The sequence below is a fragment of the Nothoprocta perdicaria genome, unplaced genomic scaffold (assembly GCF_003342845.1).
Source record: "Nothoprocta perdicaria isolate Ctin4 unplaced genomic scaffold, notPer1 scaffold_128, whole genome shotgun sequence".
Classification (NCBI taxonomy): domain Eukaryota; kingdom Metazoa; phylum Chordata; class Aves; order Tinamiformes; family Tinamidae; genus Nothoprocta; species Nothoprocta perdicaria.
In genome coordinates this window covers 2,091,748-2,111,953 of record NW_020454405.1, presented here as the reverse complement: position 1 = coordinate 2,111,953, position 20,206 = coordinate 2,091,748, and the positions used below count along the sequence as shown (strand labels likewise).

General features: G+C 38.4%; 1 protein-coding gene across 1 annotated transcript in view; it reads right to left on the bottom strand.

The window, feature by feature from the left end:
- LOC112942404 (rap guanine nucleotide exchange factor 5) overlaps window positions 1-20,206 on the bottom strand; it is a 50,813-nt gene that overhangs the window by 19,012 nt on the left and 11,595 nt on the right. The window contains exons 2-10 of the mRNA XM_026033332.1: window positions 16,819-16,897; window positions 14,500-14,644; window positions 12,746-12,843; window positions 11,901-11,931; window positions 10,946-11,024; window positions 7,368-7,517; window positions 4,739-4,836; window positions 2,928-3,050; window positions 1,583-1,761 (exon numbers count right to left, since the gene is read on the bottom strand). Of these exons, the coding sequence (XP_025889117.1) occupies window positions 1,583-1,761; window positions 2,928-3,050; window positions 4,739-4,836; window positions 7,368-7,517; window positions 10,946-11,024; window positions 11,901-11,931; window positions 12,746-12,843; window positions 14,500-14,644; window positions 16,819-16,856 (941 nt within the window). The 5' untranslated portion in view covers window positions 16,857-16,897. The remainder of the gene's footprint in view (window positions 1-1,582; window positions 1,762-2,927; window positions 3,051-4,738; window positions 4,837-7,367; window positions 7,518-10,945; window positions 11,025-11,900; window positions 11,932-12,745; window positions 12,844-14,499; window positions 14,645-16,818; window positions 16,898-20,206) is intronic.

Below are 20,206 nucleotides of genomic sequence, written 5' to 3'. Positions count from 1 at the left end.
AAAATTAAAAACTCAACAAAAGCATAGGAATCTGCCTCAAAGACCCTCCCTTTCCTTTAARTATTGATACACGTTTATGAAGGTTTTCCAGCTTCTTCAGTTACTCCTACTTTATGGAGCATAAAAACAGTAAACACAAGACCTTAGACCTGGTCCTGTGAGGACAATCTCAAGGTCAGAGGCAGAGTCCTGGCTGAATCGAGKAGCAGAGAAGAGGGAGCAGTCAGAGGGCTGCCAGGGTGTGCTCAGTGATGACAGTCCTGTGGTTAGCACCCTATCCATCCACTCCAAGTGTTGCATTAGCTGTTCCAGAATGGATAATGTCTTTTCTGATTAAAAGAGAACCTTGAGCAAGCTATATACTGCCTATACGGGTATTTACTATTTCAGCATCTACATGCGAAAAATGAGGGGTGCCACTGTAATGTATAGAGAGATGCTGTATCATTTACTGGCAATTGTATTTAGTTTTTGCAAATTTGACTATTCAGTTAACAGAGATGTTATTAGCTTAGACAAGGCAACCTATTATTCTAGAGACAAATATATCCCTATTCATGCAGGACAGATACAAAACTTTTTCTGGAATGCAAATTAATGCTACTGTGGTGCAAGGAAGCCACACAGAACCAACCATTTCTGACATAATGGGACCAAACTTGACCATTGATAACTCTGAAAAAGMATGTGTTATTGCATTGCACACAACTTGCAAATCAAATCAAATCACATTTATGAATTACACTAGATTAGATTAGAAGAATTCATTTCACCAAAAGCATTGCTTCAGCAGAGAACAGTCTTTTGTATATAGCTGCCTTGCTTTAAAGAAATTAAATCAACCTAGTCAGTAAGGGGAACAAATTATACATTTTCTATGAACATGCATATTCAAATATTGCAGAATATGAACAGACAGAGAGAGAAGTGAGGAGAATGGTTGAATGTATTTAAATTGCTTCAATCCTTTGGTTACCAAAATAAGAGTGATTACAGAGAAAAAAAATTCTCTGTGTAGAGCATATGATTCTGGTTCAAGGTATAGAAAAAATGCCATAACTCTTTCATATTAGTTTAAGAATAGGCTGAAAATCTAATTAATACAGCGAATAAAATATCTAAACTAAAGTGGACTCTAGAGAGGACTATATAGGGCCATAGCCTACTGCATCTAGTTTCCTCACTACAGGAAGGGGTCCAAGTTTAAAACAAACTTTGGTGGTTTCCATGTAACCTTTGGTAAATAACTGAGAGTTCAAATAGTTTTGTCATACGGTTCCTTGGATTATCTCCACTGAGAAAGTAGAGATCTTTTGCAAAAATCCTTGATTTTGCATTTGATGCTGCAGATTGTCTAAGCTGTTAAGGGAGAGCTGCAAAGCATATACTCCAACACAAGCTAGTTTTGGCCAGTATTTGCTGTTGCTATTTATGGGCTGCTTTATCTAGGCATGCTTACTATATTTGTGAAAATACAGGATGATAATCAGTTTCCTTTATTCATTCTTCCAGCTACTTCCCTTTTGACGGAAAATAACATATGCATTCAAGTATTTTTTTTTTTGCAAACTCATTAACTTACTGAGCTGCAATCTTGATGAACTTTTTCACTAGCTGTACACGTTTGCAGAGCTGGCTGCAGAGGAGGATCTCGGTGGCAACCCACAGCTGGACTTCATTGCATCTTTGAAGCAGAAGACTGAGATTCTCTGTGTTTTCAGCACTGCCCTGTCTGCTGAAGGTGAAGTATATCAGCTCTTGCTGGAAGACAAAATGATTAGGTATATAAAATTAATCTGAATGTAATTGAATTACAGATTATTTCGAAGTATATATTTTAATTAAGATTTGGTAACAAATCGCAATTCTTATTTGTCTGTGAGCCAGTCACAAATGATTCAGGATCCAGGCTTGGCTTAAAAAAGTCTAGAGGCTTATTGCAGTTTKCAAGTGGACTGGAGGTCCTGCAAGAAGGCTTTTCTGTTGAGAATCCCTGCACCTTCACTTCTGGTTTCAGCCAGATATAGGATATAAACAATCTGTTCTTTTCAGCATTTCATCACATCACATCTTTCAGCATTTCTGTACAAAAAATAGCCCATATCAGAGCATTCCAGAAATGGAAAAATTTCCATTTAAATTCAATTCTAAAAATAGCCAAGGTTTCAAGAACAGAGGTGTGGATCTTAATTTCTGTGCCAGGTTTAGCTTTAAATCTTGCCAGCTCTAGCTTTAAAGTGAAACTTGAATAAAAACTCCATGGAAAGCAGCTGATGAGAGGCATGGGAATTTCCTGTCCATCTTTCCAGAAGCTCGTCATACTTTTCAGTTGATAATTTCAAATGACATTTTGTGCTTCATCCTTGCAATGTTAACCGGATCTTTTATGCAGTGGCTCACACCAAAACCTATTAAAGACTACACTGAAACAGCTCAGTGGGCACTGAAGGGGGCTCTTGCACCATTTTATAAAGCCTCCCAGTACTTTTATGTTATTGCAGCTTAACCAAAAAAGTAATATAAACATCTAATTTGCTCAAATTGTGAATTATGTTAAAGTTATATCCATTTGTGCAGCCCTACATTTACTGGAATATTATCAAGTGCAAAGGACAGTTTTTATATACAACAAAGATATATGCAGATATTTTTAGAAAAGAATCTTGTTCTTTTACACTCAGAAGCAAATCTGAATAAAACCCACCAAGTATACAGGGAACTTCTCAGGTGCTCCAGCACAGGAAACTTACAAACCCTTGACAAACTTTTCAGTATCAAAGATGGCAAAATATCTGAAGTGCTATCATAAGAGTGAACCAAAGGTCATATAATACGGATTCTTCAAGATACTGATGCAATGCCGGGAAGCAAAAATTACRCAATGCTGCATGCCTGGTGTTCTTGGAGGCAGACTTGGCACTTCTTACCTCATGAATTGCATTGAAGAGACTCCAGTCAAAGTTYGTTAACTCCAAGGCAAGATCCCAGGTGTTGATTCCCAAAATTCTCACAGGTCTCTGCTGCAATTCCTCGTTTTCAGCAAATGGATTCTAAATCAATAGCCAAAGCAAAAGAATCCTGATCAAATGCCAAAAGCCTTTGAATGAAATAGCTACTAAACTGAGGTACAAAGCAAGGCTGAGTAAGTAATCTTCTCTAAGTGCACTCTGAGGGTTTTTTCCCCACACTAATCAAAATCAATGCATTGTAGCCTATTTAATAAATAGCCTGAAACAGGAAAATAGGATCAATAATTTCATTGGATTAAGCTTTCTCCCTCTCTTTCTCTCTCTAAACCTTGAGTATAAAATACCAACCAAATAGACAGCATAATGAAAATAAAACCCCTGGAATCACTATAAAGAACATTTTTGTATTAAAAGATAGAAGAAGCATTCTGCAAATGCACCAGACTTTGAATAAATACGCACAACTTGCCAACAATCCACATACATTTACAAATAGCATAAAACCATTAATTCTATTACTGTCTTTCTTTGAAAGCAAATTCCAACAAATATCATGGGTCTTGATTCACAGAAGTTACTAAGCATATCAGTGCGGAATCACAGGTACTGCTAGTGCTATGGGTCATTTCATTTCAATTATTAGCTAGGATTTTTCCGAGGTTTGTMCTTCTCTTGTTTTTTATCTCATCAGTCTGAAATCTGGCATGAACAATCAGCCAAAATGAAAGATTATTCTGTTCAGGTAAGCCATTGCTTTGGTGCTACATTTTTTGACAGTTACCTCAAGTTTTGGAATTACTATTTAACTAATAAAATTAGATTGGCAGTCACCTGTCTACACTGGAAATCTTTTCTTAATATTAGCATTTTAGAAAATGCTGCAAGTAATGAGGATGATAAATCATAATGATATTGGCACGTCAGCTCTTAAAGACACAAGGGTCCATTAAAATGTAAATAGACATTTCTCATTCCTAGGATGAATGCACAGATCTCAGTGACAACACACTGAAACTAACTGCAGTGGTGTCCATCCCTGCACTTGAGCACATATGCATAATTTGCAGGAAAATACTGAAAAGCTAGTTCTAAATTTTAGGGCCTGCATATTCTTCCTTCACTGAGGTTTTGGGAACTGGCATTGCCAACTCCCTCTACCCAGCTGGTGCCCAAGGACAATAAACACTCTTGTGTGGATGGGAAGGGAGAGGACTGAATGACCCTTGGGACACTCAGGATACTCTCCTGGCTTCTCCCTAGGGGTTTCCTGGGACAAGGCATTTCCCACATATTCTGTGGTTATCCTGACACTTGGTTATGTTGGCAGACCTTGCACTGCATGGGTGACGAGATCCATCTCTACATGCAATAATTTCATGGCATTCACACACTTTCTTCCATGATTACACATGAGCCACCAATGTTTTAAGTGTAACAAAGGCACAAGAAATAGAGTCACATGTCCCTGAAGTAATTCCTTCATCAGTCTAGCACAAGCACAAGTGAGCTTTTCTGCACGATGTAGATGACTGAAAAATTTAAGCCACATACAAGCTTTGGCCTCTTTGAAACTGATGAACAAATTTCACTACTGTTCAGCAGAACAGCGGCAGTTAACAGATTTTTTTCCACATATTGGCAGCTCAGTAAGTTTTATTAAGGAATTAAAGATAAATTCTGTGTTGAAAAATTCCTCTGAGAGGTATACTAAATCCTTGATCAGGAGCCAGACAAACCAAAAATGGAAAGTAGAAATAATACAGTCTTACCAAGGAATCAGTCAGATCTTTTCGGTAGACAAACATGCGACTGGATGACTCGAAAGATTTTGAGATAGCCAGGTCATTTGGTTGTAGTTCATGCTTTTCTTTAAAAATAGAAAAACAAATGCAAAAGCTTCAGAAATGTAATACGTTACATGTATATGTATGAGACAAGCATCACAACAATCAATTTTTTAAAATGAAATTAAGAATCATACATAGTCCCTATTGATATGCTGAGCATGGGATCAGGTGAGTTGTCACCATGACTGGGCTGAAGTACAAATATCTTCCAGAATCTGTTTTCAGCTTAGCCTTTATATAGGATAGAGTGGAGACTCTCAAATCATCTGGTCTAACCTCCTATGTATTACCAACCATTTCATTTCAACCCAAGGCATCTACAATAAATGAAATGACATTTATTAAAGTGTCTCAGCCTTCAAGAGACCAAACTGTTGTATTCCCCAGGCAGAGAGCAGCAGGAGTGAAGATGTCACCAATAGCCATGGCCAGTCAACGGAAAGAGATAATTAAAGGATCCCAAGTAGATGAAATTTCTTCTGTGCAGCAGAGGAAGAGGTGAAATGTCATTGTACAATTGCATTTAGAGAAATTCATCCAGACCTGGTGCAATTTTTTTTTTTTTAGTAATCTGATACTCTGATAGAAGAGCACAATACAACAATCAGGTATCAGAGAGCAAGATTTTCTTTTCCACTAGTCAATCAATGATCACCAGTAGGCAATCTTGGATACATCAGAGAAAGCTGTGAGAAAAAATAATGACTTAAAACCCATAATACAGCTGAAAAATTGTGCTTCCAAAAGTGCTACAAAACTGTCTTGCACTTTTCAAGGTCCATGAGAGAGAGGTCAGAACCAGCAGACTATGAGATAAACGTCATTACAAACTGCAATTACTCTCTACCTTTCTCCTTTAATCATGCTCATACTGGTAGCAGCACCCGATATACTTCCATTTACTAGAAGCATGTGTTTTCAAAGTAATTTTCAATAAAACGGCCTTCTTGTTCATTTAAGCAGTACATTAAAAATAAGATCTTTAAGATTCATACTACTGCCCTGCAGATGGAAGACAGAAGACCCTTTGAGTCATGCGAACAGCAAAGCAATAAGGAAAGGAAAACACATGCAGGGTCAGCGTCTATTGCACACGGCACATGCCTAACAATGCTTAACATCAAGGATACCACAATTGTAGGATCTCCAATTAATTAATTTAATGTGACCAAATAACATTTTGGATATTACAAATGGTCATGCACAAATGATAGTCCTATTGTGTTTGCATTTTAATTATTTTGTTTCTAAATGAACAGCCAAGTGGCAACCATTTATATTCCAGGGCTTTCTCAATAATGAATATGGTCTAGAGATAACTGTGTGCTTCATTATTTAGGAACTGTTGGCTTTCTTTAGCTAAGCAGGTGGCTAGCATCAGCTCCTGCTCCTCCAAAGCTGCAAAATGCACTGCAGGTAGGTTTGGTTATAGGCAAGGATGAGACAAGTATGTTTGCAAATGATGTGATGAGCTGGCCAAGAGGCTGGCCAAGAAAAGCTACCATGTGGCTGCTCCATGCCTGGGCTTGGGATTGCCAGGGCAGGCTGCCATTTCCTTGCCACCCACACCAGCTCCCTGCAGAAAAAATGAGCTATCTAATTGAGTTTGGCACTGCGAAGACGAAGAAGAAGTGGAGATTTTCCACTTCTGAATTAAATAAATAAACAAAACAACCCAGCACTTGTCTATATTTCACTTAATCAGACTGAAAAAGAAGAATGAGTGTGTTGTCTTTAAGGGTCCATCCTTGATGCAGGATCAACGGCAGCTAAAATCAGCCAAGGATACGGTCCCACTGGTCGGAAGTCTTAGCCCTTTAATGTGGATTCAACTTCTCATTTCTATGTACCTAGTTAAATTCCTTGTTTTAACTTCACTAGGAGTAGAAGATGCCACAAGCATCAAAACAACTTCCCAAGGATCTTAAGACTTGACAGACACCAAACAAAATATTTGAAGGTTGGTGGGTCATTAGTATCTGCCTGTGATCAGTTTTGGTCTTCCTTTAAAGAGATAATAAGCCTTTCCTGTTAAATGAGAAATGCTAAAATAATAGGCAAAAATGCCAGTTGTAAGACAGATTCATTTAAACAAAATGCTGCTTAGACTTTCTCAGCATCTCAACTGTGCAAATATTTCTTTCCTTCATTTCCACTAGAGAATATTCATTACCCAGGCATAAGGAACAACCACACACATAGTACTCACTGTCCTCTTTTTTATTTTTAAAGCAAACCATGCTTCATCACCTTCCAAATTAATTTAAATGTGAAAGTGGAAGATTTATCTGTGAGAGAAGAAATCTTGTAGCATGCTGGAGACAGAGTCCTTTACATTCCCTTTCCAGTGAGGAAATGCTGTATCCGATGGTACCCAGGAATTAGCTGTTGCCATGGAAACAACTCTCTGGGAAGCAGCTCCTTATTGTTCCCGTGGCCATCCAGCTGTGGGCCTGAACAGGAACAGCTGCATCCTTGCTCCAGAAAATGTCAGCCCTCCCTTACGTGGTACAGTAAAAGAGAAGCCATCAGATGAAGGAAAGTTACTTACCACCAGAGAAGGTGACGATAACCAGCGCCAGCTCCTCCTCGCTGTACTGGATCTTTTCTGCTACGATCTTCAGTATCTCCTGAGCTGAAGTGGATACTTGAGCTTTCACACTGACGTAGGAGTGCTCTGTTAYATATACACGGCAGAAAACTGCACAAAGGAAGAAAGATACGCTCAGCAAAGATCAGAAACTTGTACTCATTGAAGGTAGATTTTCACACTTCCAGCCACAGCAATGCTTTGGTTGCCCAACTAACACTGGACAGCAAGAGCGGTTGCTGCTGCTAGCTGACCTCCAGGGATGTGATACCCCGTGCACAAAGATCATTACTCCCTCTTGCCACCTCCTCTCCCTGGGAAACAACAGGGGCAAACAGAGACCCCAAGGTTCAGCGAGACCTCGGCAGAGCTCCTGCTGCAGGGATTTCTCAGAGATCAACTTTCTCTTCTAACTTCTCTGCAAACTCAGCTGTTGTCATCTTTTGTCCCTTTTAGGTTCAGATAAATCATTGCTTTTCGGGATGCTGCATACCCTCTGCAGAAATTATTTTGCACTTCCACTGCCACCAACTTCTCAGAAGAGCTCTCCACAGCTTTCTGCAACCACTCCATCCAGCTTATCTGTCTAGACATCGGAACTATATGCACTGCCAGGGTATTTTAGTACAAGCAGAGGCTGCCCAAAGAGCAGCACAATTACTTCAAACAGCTTTTCCTGAATCCCCTGCAGCACATATAAAAGGGACTGGCTTGGAGAAACTCCCTGGGTTCATAATTTCCCTTGAAGTCGATGAGTTGGTTAGGCTCTGAGAGCTCTTGGAGCAACATTTCACATCAGTAATGCTGCAGTCAGCTCAGTACTTTGCTTTAGCTACAAAGGTGGTGTTTGCTCCCACTGCTTTCCACAACTTTGTGTTTGCAACTTCTGCTGAGTTTGCAGTAGCCAATTATTTGAAATACAGCTGCTACACTTAGAAGAAACTGAGCAGCAGACTGACATCGATATTTTTAAAAATGACAACATCCGCTAATGAGAATTATCATCAGCACCACAATCCTCAATTTCATACTCACTTAAGTACTTAATTAAACTTTCTATTTTCCTCTAATTTAGTACTTTTTATTGCAGATAGGCTGCTACAATAATAGTATAAGACAATCCTTTTCCCCTCAGAAACATTTTTTGTGATTTTCATTGACAGATGTATAAAGCAATAGCTTTGTGTTTGTCTTACAAACCTCACAGCTTCAGGCACTTTCATCAAATGATACCATGCTAGAAGCATTGGTAAGAACTCAACCTCAGTGAACAACTATTTTGTATTCTAGTGAAGAAAAATGAAGATGGGGGAAGAAGGAACTTAATGTTGTTTAACCTTGGGAAAGAAAAGTCATTTTGTAGTTTTTTCTTAACCTTTCTCTGCTGACAGACAGTAAATCAGATGCTCATCCCATGGAAGAATCTCCTTTTAGAATGACTATAACTCATAAAAAGATAAATACATCAAATTGTGCTCTAAATTACTGGGTGGATAAAATAAATAAATAAAAACCTGACAAGAGTATTTGGCCTCCATATGCACAATGCAACACAACTTGCCTACAGGGAATTTGCCAGAAATCTCCTCTCTGTCATTCAGGAGAGGAAGACGACAGCGGTATACTACTTTATAATTGGGCTAATGACATATCTTTTGTTTAACTTTTAACTAAAGCAACTTGGAGGTCAGATTCTCAAGAAAAATCATCACTCTGCTTTCCAAAGGCCTGTTCCCCCACGCACCTTGTAAATGTTGTATCTGTGGTATCTAGTGGCATGGGCTGCGACATCCCTTCCCAGGGCCAGTGTCGATCCTCCGTGAGGCACAGGAGAGAACACGTAGTTCCTCAAAGGAACTTCCTGTGTTTCAACTTATATCCATTGCCCCTTGTCCTATCACTGGCCACCACTGAGAAGAGTTTGGCCCCTTCCTCCCTACATTCTCCCCTCAGGTATTTGTACATGTAGATAAGATCCCTTCTCAACCTTCACTTCTCCAGGGAAAACAGGCCCAACTCAGTCTTTCCTCATACGAGAGATGCTCCAGTCCCTTAATCATCATTGTTGCTCTCCACGGGATCCTCTCTATAAGTTCCACATCCCGCACCCTGGCCCTTGGGGCAAGCCACATGGGTAAATGGCTTGCATAAACTTCCTTCCTTCACAACCACCATCAGCTGGCACCACTCCACAGCCCGAGACGCTCCCCTCATCCGTGCCCAGGCAATGTGCAGCTAGTTTGCGTGGATCAAAACCAGGCAGAGGAATGCCTGAAGAATTAGACAGTGTGGGCAATATATGTCATTGCCTCAACCTCTCTGTCCTGGCTCTGTTTAGTTAGTCACTATAGCCCCTGAGAGCCCTGAAGTCTCCCAGCTTCCAAAGAGCCACAGCACCAGCGTGTCCCACTCAGCCCAGCAGCCGTCTTTCCTGCTCAAATTCCAAGTGTTCATTCCCTCAGGCCCAGAGTCTTCCATGGCTCACATTCAATTTAAACCAACTGGGACTGGCCTCCCTGGACTCGGCCCATGCCTTTCTCCATGGCCATGCCGCCTGTCCCTTCCTTCCCTATGCCAATACGCTTCTCTCCCTGTTACACCATAAGCAGTTTCTGAGTTCTTAAAAAGAAAAATGAGTGTTGGGTGTTCTCATCTGGAAATGATGTTTTTGGAAGCAGCCTTGTGAACCTAAAGCTCAAATAAACCTGGATTTCAGATGTGGAAAGATAGTATCTATCAGCAATATATACTGTGCACAGAGACTTGGCATTAAAGGAATACAGTTGTTATTTTTATCAGAAATGATCATTTATAACATCCTGTCCTGAACTGGACTTCTGGAGTCAAATTCCCAGTGAGAAATGAAGATATAGGGTTAGAGAGGGAAGATTTCCAGGTAGGAGGCCTTTCTGATTGTTCTCTGCCTACATACATGACATTTTTCTCCTCTCTGCCTCCTCTCTCTTGCAGCTCTCAAAGGCATTAYGGGAGGCTGACAGCTTCGCTTTATTATTGCATTACTAGCAGCGAAGAGAAATTGTATTTTGAAATGGTTGACATTAAACTGCAGTGGCATCTTGCATCCCATGTGGAAATGTTTTTGAGGAGAGAAGGAATGCACACAGGTTCACAGAGTTCGTGGATCCTGACCCATTTAATGTGACAGGTTTATTCACCTTTCACAAGCAAGATCTAGGTCAAGAGACTGAGACCATGAAACAGAGCAGGAAAAGGAAGGCCGTGGAATAGACTGCCAGCACTTCTGTGAGTCACACAGCTTTATTACGGGAGCTGTGGGAATGGGATGGGGAGAAAAGCCCTGGGGATATCATTTCATTGCTGAACTCCTGCAAAATAGGGGGCAGAAAGGTAGTACTGCACAGGCAAATCCTTTTGTGACCATAGGTTCCTGTTCAAAAGACTACATCTGTTTAAAAAAAAAAGGTACCTTAATGGCAGTTCTTATTTAAAAACAATTTTGCACTTACATTTAAAGGCATTGCACTAAGTTTCTCCTCCACCCTTTAAATCATACTTACTTTCTTCTGTTTCATTCATGGTTCCTCTGTGCTGCAACCAGTTCTCTTTCAGACTGAATTGGTGGAAAAAGGTTTTATTCTGTGAGGGAGTGGAGGAAAATAGAAACAAAAATGACTCTCTGCATTCCTGCCCTTTGCAAAGCAATAATTCATAGCATACAGCACTCAGCACGTAAGTCTGTCCAAAAGGTTTTTGAATAGGAAATCCACCCACCCACTCCAACTGGGAGTTGCCTTATTAATAAAGGCAAAGGTAGGGATTTTTGAGGAAGTGAGACATGCCTCAGCGAGGCAGCCTGCACGTTTCAGGGTTCGCCATCATCACATTCCTAGCCCATTTCGTACACATGGTCCTAAATAGTAACTATTGCCTGGCCTATTTAGCACTTTCATGACAATCTCCTGTTCTGCTTTCTCCTTTCCCACAGTAACACTTTAAAGCTTATTACACATCTCGGTGTTGGTCCACTAAATCAGTGATCAGAGCGATCCACCTTCCTCCGTTTGCATCTTTTCCCAGTAGTTAGACACAAATTCATATTTCTCTCTTGCTTTCTGTCCCTGTCACAAGAAATCCCCCTTTCCTCTATCTATCTGACGTTTGCAGTCCATGTCTGTGCTTGAATTGGTTTACCCAGGTTTGCTACATCTATTGAGCCAAACAAGGACATGCTCCTAGGCTCCTACTGAATTCTGACATCTCAGAGTGTGTTGTTAAAATGCTAATATTGTCACAGCCACTTTAGCTTAGTTCATGTAACTGATATCCAAACTGAGCTGGCAGAAAAAATTTCCTTAAGCAGTGTTGCCAGTCTACTCTGATATATCCTGTCATGTTTTTGGTCACCAGTCACTTTTAATTGAGAAACTAAAAAAGGAGGGAAGAGAAAGCAGGGACAAGGAAGTGAGATTATAAACTAACTAGCATTCAATATAACAATTAGGTCTGTGTTACCTTTCGGTGAGGTGAATATTCATCCACAGTGCTGAAACAAAAAGCAAAAATCCAAATTATTCTTTCCAAATTATTCTTTCCAAATTATTCTTTCCATTCAAAAACTAGGAGAAAGAAGTCTCAAATATTAAAATTTTGCAACATCTGGAAAATATACCATTAAATGGGCATCAGAGAATGACAGCAGAGCTCCTTCAAGGGAAGTTAAGGATCTGGATCAACTAGAAAAGTTTTCTGCCAGTTGGATAACCAATGGAGAAAAACAAACAAAATGCTACCACTTTGTGAGCTCACAGAGCACTGGCAACAGCTTGAGCTTCAGGAAGGTGCACAGGTTTTGGTCAGTGTTGCTGCTCCAATTCCCAATTGAACAAACCACACAAAAACTCTGTTTGTTGCAAAAATATGCCAAGGAAATATGTTTTTAAAGTATCAAAATTAGTAGTAAAATGATAACCCTACACATCTATCAAAAAAGAGATTTGCTTCACAGCTCTGCAGACTATACAGAAAGAGATGTGGAGAGAGAGAACGCATGTACCRTTTCAAGTGAGAGGCCGTGAGGCCTGAGTCAAATTTTGCTAGCTTTTTCACAGAAATACTGCTCAACTTGCAAGTCATCCTAACTAAAATCGACCAGAGTGATTGTGGAACAAGGTGATATTCCACAAACATCAGAGAAGATGGAATAATCTAGCTTTACTTCAAAGACGATTTGTAAAAATGAATATAGTAGCCTAATTGCTCATTTCTCACTCTTTACTGAMTTATATCAAAGTGATGATAAGAATAAGTAGCATTGTAAAATAAAGAGAATCTTGACCACAGCTATAATCAATACTTACTGACGACGATGCATTCCAAGTATCTTTTGAAATTCTTTCAGCTCCTTCTCAAGAATGGGATATTCATACACATCATCTAACACATTCCTGTATATTGTCTACAAAATAAAATAATATCTGAAAACATCTGATAACTCAAAAATAAATATATCACATAAGCAGTCTAAATCAAACCAGGCACTAGTTTATTAAAATAAATTTCCTCATTATTTTTGCACTAMATCTATAAATAATGTTCCTGTTTAAATTTCCAGACTAATGAATGTTCAGCTTGTCTTTGAAACATTTTCAAGTGAGAGTGCAAAAGTCACTCATCAGTTTACAAACAGGAGGATTTAAAATGGCACTTGTGGCTGTTACATCAAAGCTAGTTTACCAGAAGGATACATTCTCAAGCATGAGAACATATGATACCATCGTCACTTACCCAAAATGGTAACAACAGGCTAATTTGATTTTGAYTATAAAAACGAAGACATTTTTCCTTTACTTTGACTATTTGCATGCATTTCAAATTGAGCTAACATCTCTCACAAGCAAAAGGGAAGATACTCTTTTAAATCAATACACAAATAAACCTTTCTTTTTGGGGGATGCATTTTCTGAGCATTGTCAACTGGGAATCTAAGCTCAATGTAAATGCCAGCACCTCAGACAAAAGGTAAATAAGCTATTGATTTTGATGATGGAAATCATTGCAAATGTCTTCTCTATACATTTGCAGAATCTGCACATAGATCCTTCTCTTTCCCTTCTGAGTAKATGAGCATCATATGTATGAGCTGAATCATGAGGTTTGCTTTAGCCAATTAACACTCTTGCACTCTATTTTAACCTTACAGGTTATTTTCTGCACATATAACTTAAATTATCAACAATATTACTATCGTTTAATATCACACAGCCATGTCAAGCACAATCTTCCATGTGCAAGAACAGCATAGAGTCAGCCACCTTCATGGGCAGAAAGATCTGTCCTGCAACAAGATATCTGCAGTACCRTAAAACTACACTCTTGGCTGGTATGATGTCCACTTTCTAGTACAACTCTATACACTTAGTACCTAAAAGCAAAAATCTTAAGGCCTCTTCTTCCATATGCAACTTGCTCTCCTCCAAGAAGAAGGGAGAAGCTTAGGACCTTCAATTTTATTTTAGCATTTCTTCACTATGCCTTGACTGAATGGCTGAAGAAAACAAAAAGGTCCTCAAGAAGACCTCTAGCTGAAGAAAAAGAGCCAGTCTTTAGGATAGGAAGATCTCTCACATTATCCCAAAATATCTGCATCTATCAGTCTGAAGAAAAAAAAAAGCAGCCAAATGGATCTTGACACAGTGATGACTATCCTATTTGCAAATTTACAAGTCAATCTGAAAAGCAACTTCAAAAAGATCATCAGGTTCTTGTTTATAAATAAGGGCAGACTTTCATTTACTAGAAGTACAAAAAGCTGCACAGTTCTCCATGTGCACCTGACAAACACTGCAGAATAGCGTTTTGTGTTCCAGACAAAACAGCACAAACAGCTACAAGGATCACAAAACTGTCGTTTTGTCTTGTGCTCCTCTGGATACTGACTGTAGGCTCTGTTCTGGCAGAGAAGCCCGAATTTTGCAAGGTCTCTCTCCATCTGTGTAGCTTTACATCAAAGATTCCAAGCAGAAAATTTAAGTATGAGAAATTATGCCTGAGATTTCTAGACACAATGTTCGATTTAGACAATGCTGAAATGCACCAGGAAGAGCTACATTACCTTCAAAAATTGTTTTAAATGCTCGTCTTCATGTAACCAGTCTTTGTAGAGAGAAGTCCATTGAGACACCAAATGCAAGACTTTTCTTTTCCTACAGGATACATCAGAGTCTTCTTCTTTACCCTGCTGGTTCTTAGCACAATAGGTACAGTAGGTTAAGGAACAAATGCTATGGTGTCACTGAAATGTACAGATTAAGTGATGAAAAAGATTCTTTAACCATCCTTTATTCTATTAATAAAAGACTGCTTCACTACACTGCTCCATTTGATATGCTGTCTGGAGCTTTAGGACATTCATCAATTTTTTGGAATGAAATGCTCGGTAATAGAAATACAAGTTCAACCTCTGTGCCAAAAAGATTTTTTCCTTTTCACATTAGAGAGACAAGACTATAAAAGGAAAATTGAACTAAAGGGAATTATATAATGTCGAGTCACATCTTCCCTGCAAAATGGGGATGAACTCTTGTCCTACACACAGATGCAAGCATCAATGTCTGTAAGAAGGACAATGCATCATTAACAACAAAACCAAAATTGAGTAGAGGAAGTCAGTTTCTACCTGCACAAATTACACTACCAGCATAAAAAACGCTATTAAAAAAGGGTAAAATAATCCATTTCCACCATTGCTCTATCCATAAAGCAGAAGCATCAAATAAAAAAGATTCCCACTTCATACATGGCTCCTGTCCCATCTCTGGTGATGATATTTCATACAAGAATGGGGGAGGGGGGGGGGAAGTTAATGCTACAGGTACAAGTTAATTTAAATAATAGTCCACARTTTATGGAAGCAATCAGCAATACCTGAAAAATCTTCTGTTTACAAATGAGTTATGTACTATTCCTCAGAATAAAAGGAACAATAATTGTAAAATCCTTATCCTCCATTTCTATTTTCTCACATTTTTAAGTGTATTACACAGATAGAGGTACTCTAATAATTAATATATCATCTAGACAGGTTTTATCCTACCCAGGTTTTAATCTGATTTTAAAAGTTATTCTATAAACGTTATCACATATATATAGCTTTATATACACAAATATACATATGGCTTTAAATGAAAAAAAAATCATAAGATCTGCTTTGTTATTGTGAATTAGGCATCTGTTTCAATACATCTTTCAAAAATTCTTGTGAAGTAAGTATGCGCATATACAAACATATATTTATGAAGACAGGAATAAAATTTCCTAGCAATGTACATACAACATTAATATCTGGGAATGGAAAATAAAGATTTAATCCATCCTAATATATATTTTTTTTCTACAAAAATAGAAAACATCTTTATTTGAGTAAGAAACTTAAGAATGAAGAGGAAGCAATATTAATATATTACACACAGTTTATTACGAGGTTGCATGRAGACAAAATTAATACACTAATTTTATATATTCAGACAGTAAGAACTTCAAAAATGAAAGATAAAGTACTGAATTCAACCATTTCCCTTTACTTCTTATATTTTTCCATTGTAATAATTTTCTTCAGATATGTGATCACATAATATCTCATATTTTGAAATTATGGATACAAGCTTATTCAAAAACAGATTTAATTTTGCACTTTCAGCTTCAGAGCATGAATTTTCTGATTACTGATTCATCAGCCTTGCGAACTCTACATGCATAATGCTATTTTCATAGGAAAACATATACATATATTTATGGGCATGTGCAAATTAGAAGAACTCTAAGATTTCTCTATAAAAATCTCTAATATTAAAGATTCTATCATGTTTCAAGTAGTCTGCTCTACTGATTCTCTTTTCTATGTAAAAAAGTGTCTTGGTATCTAACTTTACAGCAATTTAATCTCAGAGTCTCTTCTCCTATCTACCCCCAGCACAGGAACAGATTGTTCCCTTCTTTTCCAGGCACCTGAAGACCCGAAAGCATCTAAGGTGTCTCTCCTTTCAAAAAAAAGGAAAAAAAAATCCTAGTTCTTCCAATTCATCTTGTAAATCCGATTTTCTAGATTGCTGATCACTCCCATTGCACTTTCCTGGCTTTTTTTTTCCAATTCATTCACACAATTTTGAGGAGATTGATGCTAAAAAAAACCACAGAGGAAGTCCATTTCCTCTGCATACCACAATGACCATTAGTTAAGAGCTCTCCTTTCTCRTTTTCCTAGGCAACTGTCACATGCAGTTCAATAATCATTTCAATAATATCAATATGCAAAAAGCAAAGCTAATCCTCCCAAGCATGCAATTTACTACTTTTGATACAATAAGGCTTAAAAATACACGRAGCTAAGCGTAATTGCAAGATGCCTGTGTATTCCTGAGTTAATAAAGGATATTGCCTCAGAAGTGCCTGGCACAAGTCATCAGTCGTCATGAAGACTGTGTATGTGAGAAGAAAATCATCCAGAAGAGTTTCTGCAGAGGAAGACAAAAAATCCCAAGGTACAATATATTAGTGAGGTCAAAACAAGAATATCTATTCTTGTTAGTTTATATGGCAGGAATAGAAACTCTAAAAAAAAAAAAAAAAAGAATTTAAATCCAAGTAATAAATTACTGATTTGAAAACGAAGCTTGTAGCAGTTCACAACATGTTGTCACGGYGGAAATGAGATCCTTACTAAACAAACATATCCCCTATGCTCAAAGAATGCACAAGTGGGAATGTATGCAAAACAAGCCACAGCTCAGTAATTAATAAATAAGAGTCCTTATCATAAACACGACGATCCCGCCTGGCTCTGCTAGGAAGTCCCAGCAAAGCAATCTTCCCACCAGCTTTGATAATTTGTTCTAGAAATGCAAATGCAGTATTTTTAGGGAGATTATTTGAGATGCAAGAATAAACAAAGGGTTAAATGTTTCAGCCGATCTGTCTTATAGGCACCACTTGAAATCTTGAAAGTTTTTACCAAGCTTCATTTATTTGCATAAATATTTTTTTCCTACTTCTGTCATTCCTCCATCTGTTTTTGTCAGTGTTGTAGCAAGGGACTGAAGCCCCTTCCTGATCTAACATTTCTACTCACTGCAACCGGAGTACGTCAGATTTTCAAGTAGAAATGTACTGTCAATTCTGACTTCAATACAACTTTCTCATTCCCATATAATTTTTAGGATTCTTCCAAACCTTTAGACCATGCAGTAGATATATGAAGGGAGACCAAAAGAATAGGGTTTGCTCAGCAATAAGATCCTTGGTRGGGGGATCTTATCGCAGTCTTCAGCTGCCTAACAACACAGTAAAGGTAAGATTTCATCAGACTTTTCCCAGAGGTATACAGCAATTGGAGCAATGATCACAGAAGGAAGCAAAGGAAAATGTATCTGGATTAAAGTGTCAATTCTTTCCTGTGCAGCTGGTCAACCACTGGAACAGGCTGCTGAGACAGACTGCTGATCTCAAACACCAGTTATCTTCAGAGTTTGCCAGGACCAGGCCCTGAGCAACTAGATCTTTCTTAGAGTAGGGGTTTGATCAGGTGGCCTCCAGATGTCCTCTCCAACCTATGTTATCTTCTAACTCTAAACCAAAAATAAATTTTAGTTAACTACTCATACATGTAATGTGTGATCTAGGATTGCATTTCTACCTCAAGAACACAACCTTTAGCTTTTTTGCAAACTGACAGAAGAATTTAGTATCAGTACCTCAGAATGGATTTTCTTCTGCAAAAATATGGGATTTTCTCTGACATTTTCTTAGATATTTAATAGTTCCCATTCAGTATACTACTTTGAATTCTAGCAAATATACTATATATATCTCCCTTAACAAGAAAACAGCTTTGCACCAGCTATTTTACCAGGTGAGAAAAGGATTATGGACAGAGTCTGAAGGTTAACAGAAGTACATCTCTTATACCGTAGAGCAAAAAATACTTCAGCAGTTTCTTCCTCAGCTGTGACTTCCGTGGGGGATTTAAAACTGAAAAGACTGAATCATACCTCATACGAGCCTTGCCTTCCATATACCGATCATCTCACTGTTTGTGTGTCACCTTCCCAATCAAAGCTGGTGCTGGCGTGTGCGCCTGCAGCCAACAGCATCCCAGTAGCTTCTGGCTCAAATTCCACCATGACCCTTCAGTTAAAGCTGCCTTGGACCATTCCAGGAAAATATTAATGCCACAACTACAGCACAGGGTGATGACAAGACTTCTTCCATATTTCATTCAAAGTCAGATGTCATATGGATATCACATTGATAGATAGTTAATGATATTCCATCGTAGCAGCAAAGGATCCAAAATATCTCTAGTGTCTTAGAAATATACATCATCATAGTAAAAATAAACTTAGCTAGATCAATGCATTCAGCACAGCTGGTCTCTGAAAAGATTCCTGATATGAAGATGTACAGCTAAAACTCCTGTACTCAGAAATAAAACCATTAAATTTGTTATATTTCATCAACATTATTTAAAACTGGAAAGTATTATTTCTGTATAAAAAGAATATATTGTCTCAGAAAGTGAAAAATATTGTGAACAGTTTGTTCTCTGTCTAGAAGGTCATCTATTTAATCTGTTGCACAACCTTTGGAAAATACAATGAAGCTAGTAGAGGTTTGACAAACTTATTTGGAAACTGCTGTTCTTGGAGTCAACAAACACAACTAATCTCATACCACCATCCCCATTTTTCTCATAGAACAGGTCTTTCTAGTCTTCCAGCAAAGATGAGGGATAAAATGCATGCTAGCAGTTGAAAAAGAAGAAAACTACTTTTGGAAGTTGTGCATTGGGCAAAAGTCTATGATGATAATTTTCAATTTCTCTTCTTTATGATTTTTTTATTTAATCATGTTCTTTTAGCCATCAATCTCATCTTTCTCTGTTCCTCCAAATTTGGCTTTATTTGGCTAAGTAAGTATTACAAAGCATGCAATTAACTTCAAGCTACAGAATATTTCATTTCGAAGACAATTTCAAGCATTTTAAAGCTTCATAGAGACACGCAACAACCTGAATGCAGTGGGCTACTGCTCCTGCAACTCTTTGGGGGCTGCCTTAGGCAGCAATCTCACCACAGCGAAGGAATGCTCTCAATATCATACTGTAAGCATAAAAAATAATAAAAGAGAAGGCACTATGCTTACTTGGTATTAAATAATCCATGTACACTAACTCCTGCTGAGACAATTTCTCACAGGTTGTGTGCATCTCCTTTCCCCAGATGAAATAAGGCAGCATAGGCACCAAGTTCCCCAGAAGCTTTTAGTACCCCTCTCATCATCTTTCTGCAATATCCAAGTTCTTCTCGAAGGTACATTTGGGATGGGTAATGGATGGAAAGAGTAACAGAAGACATACAAGACACATGGAGTAACAGAAGAGATAGAGGGTGTTCAGATACACATGAAGGGAACATTTGTGCCAAGCTGTAACTAAAGGAAGGAGCAATACATCTGCAAGAGGAGCTGCAAGCACATTGCAAAAATGTATTGCAGTGCATGGCAATGACAGCCTGCAGCAACTACAGTTTCTCTGGCTGGGAAGTCACCCAGAGCCCCACAAAGAAAGTCACATACTTGGATTAGCAACACACACTAGACTCCCATGSACTTTCAAAAGCCAGAGGAGTCCCTGGTGCTTTCTGTATGTTCCCTTTCCTTGCTAAAGAAAACGTTTCCTTTCTCTCTGAGAAAGCAATTCAACAAATGTTTACTCAGCGTGGGAGCATTTTTTTTTATATCCACAATTTTAAATAGTAAGAGCGTAG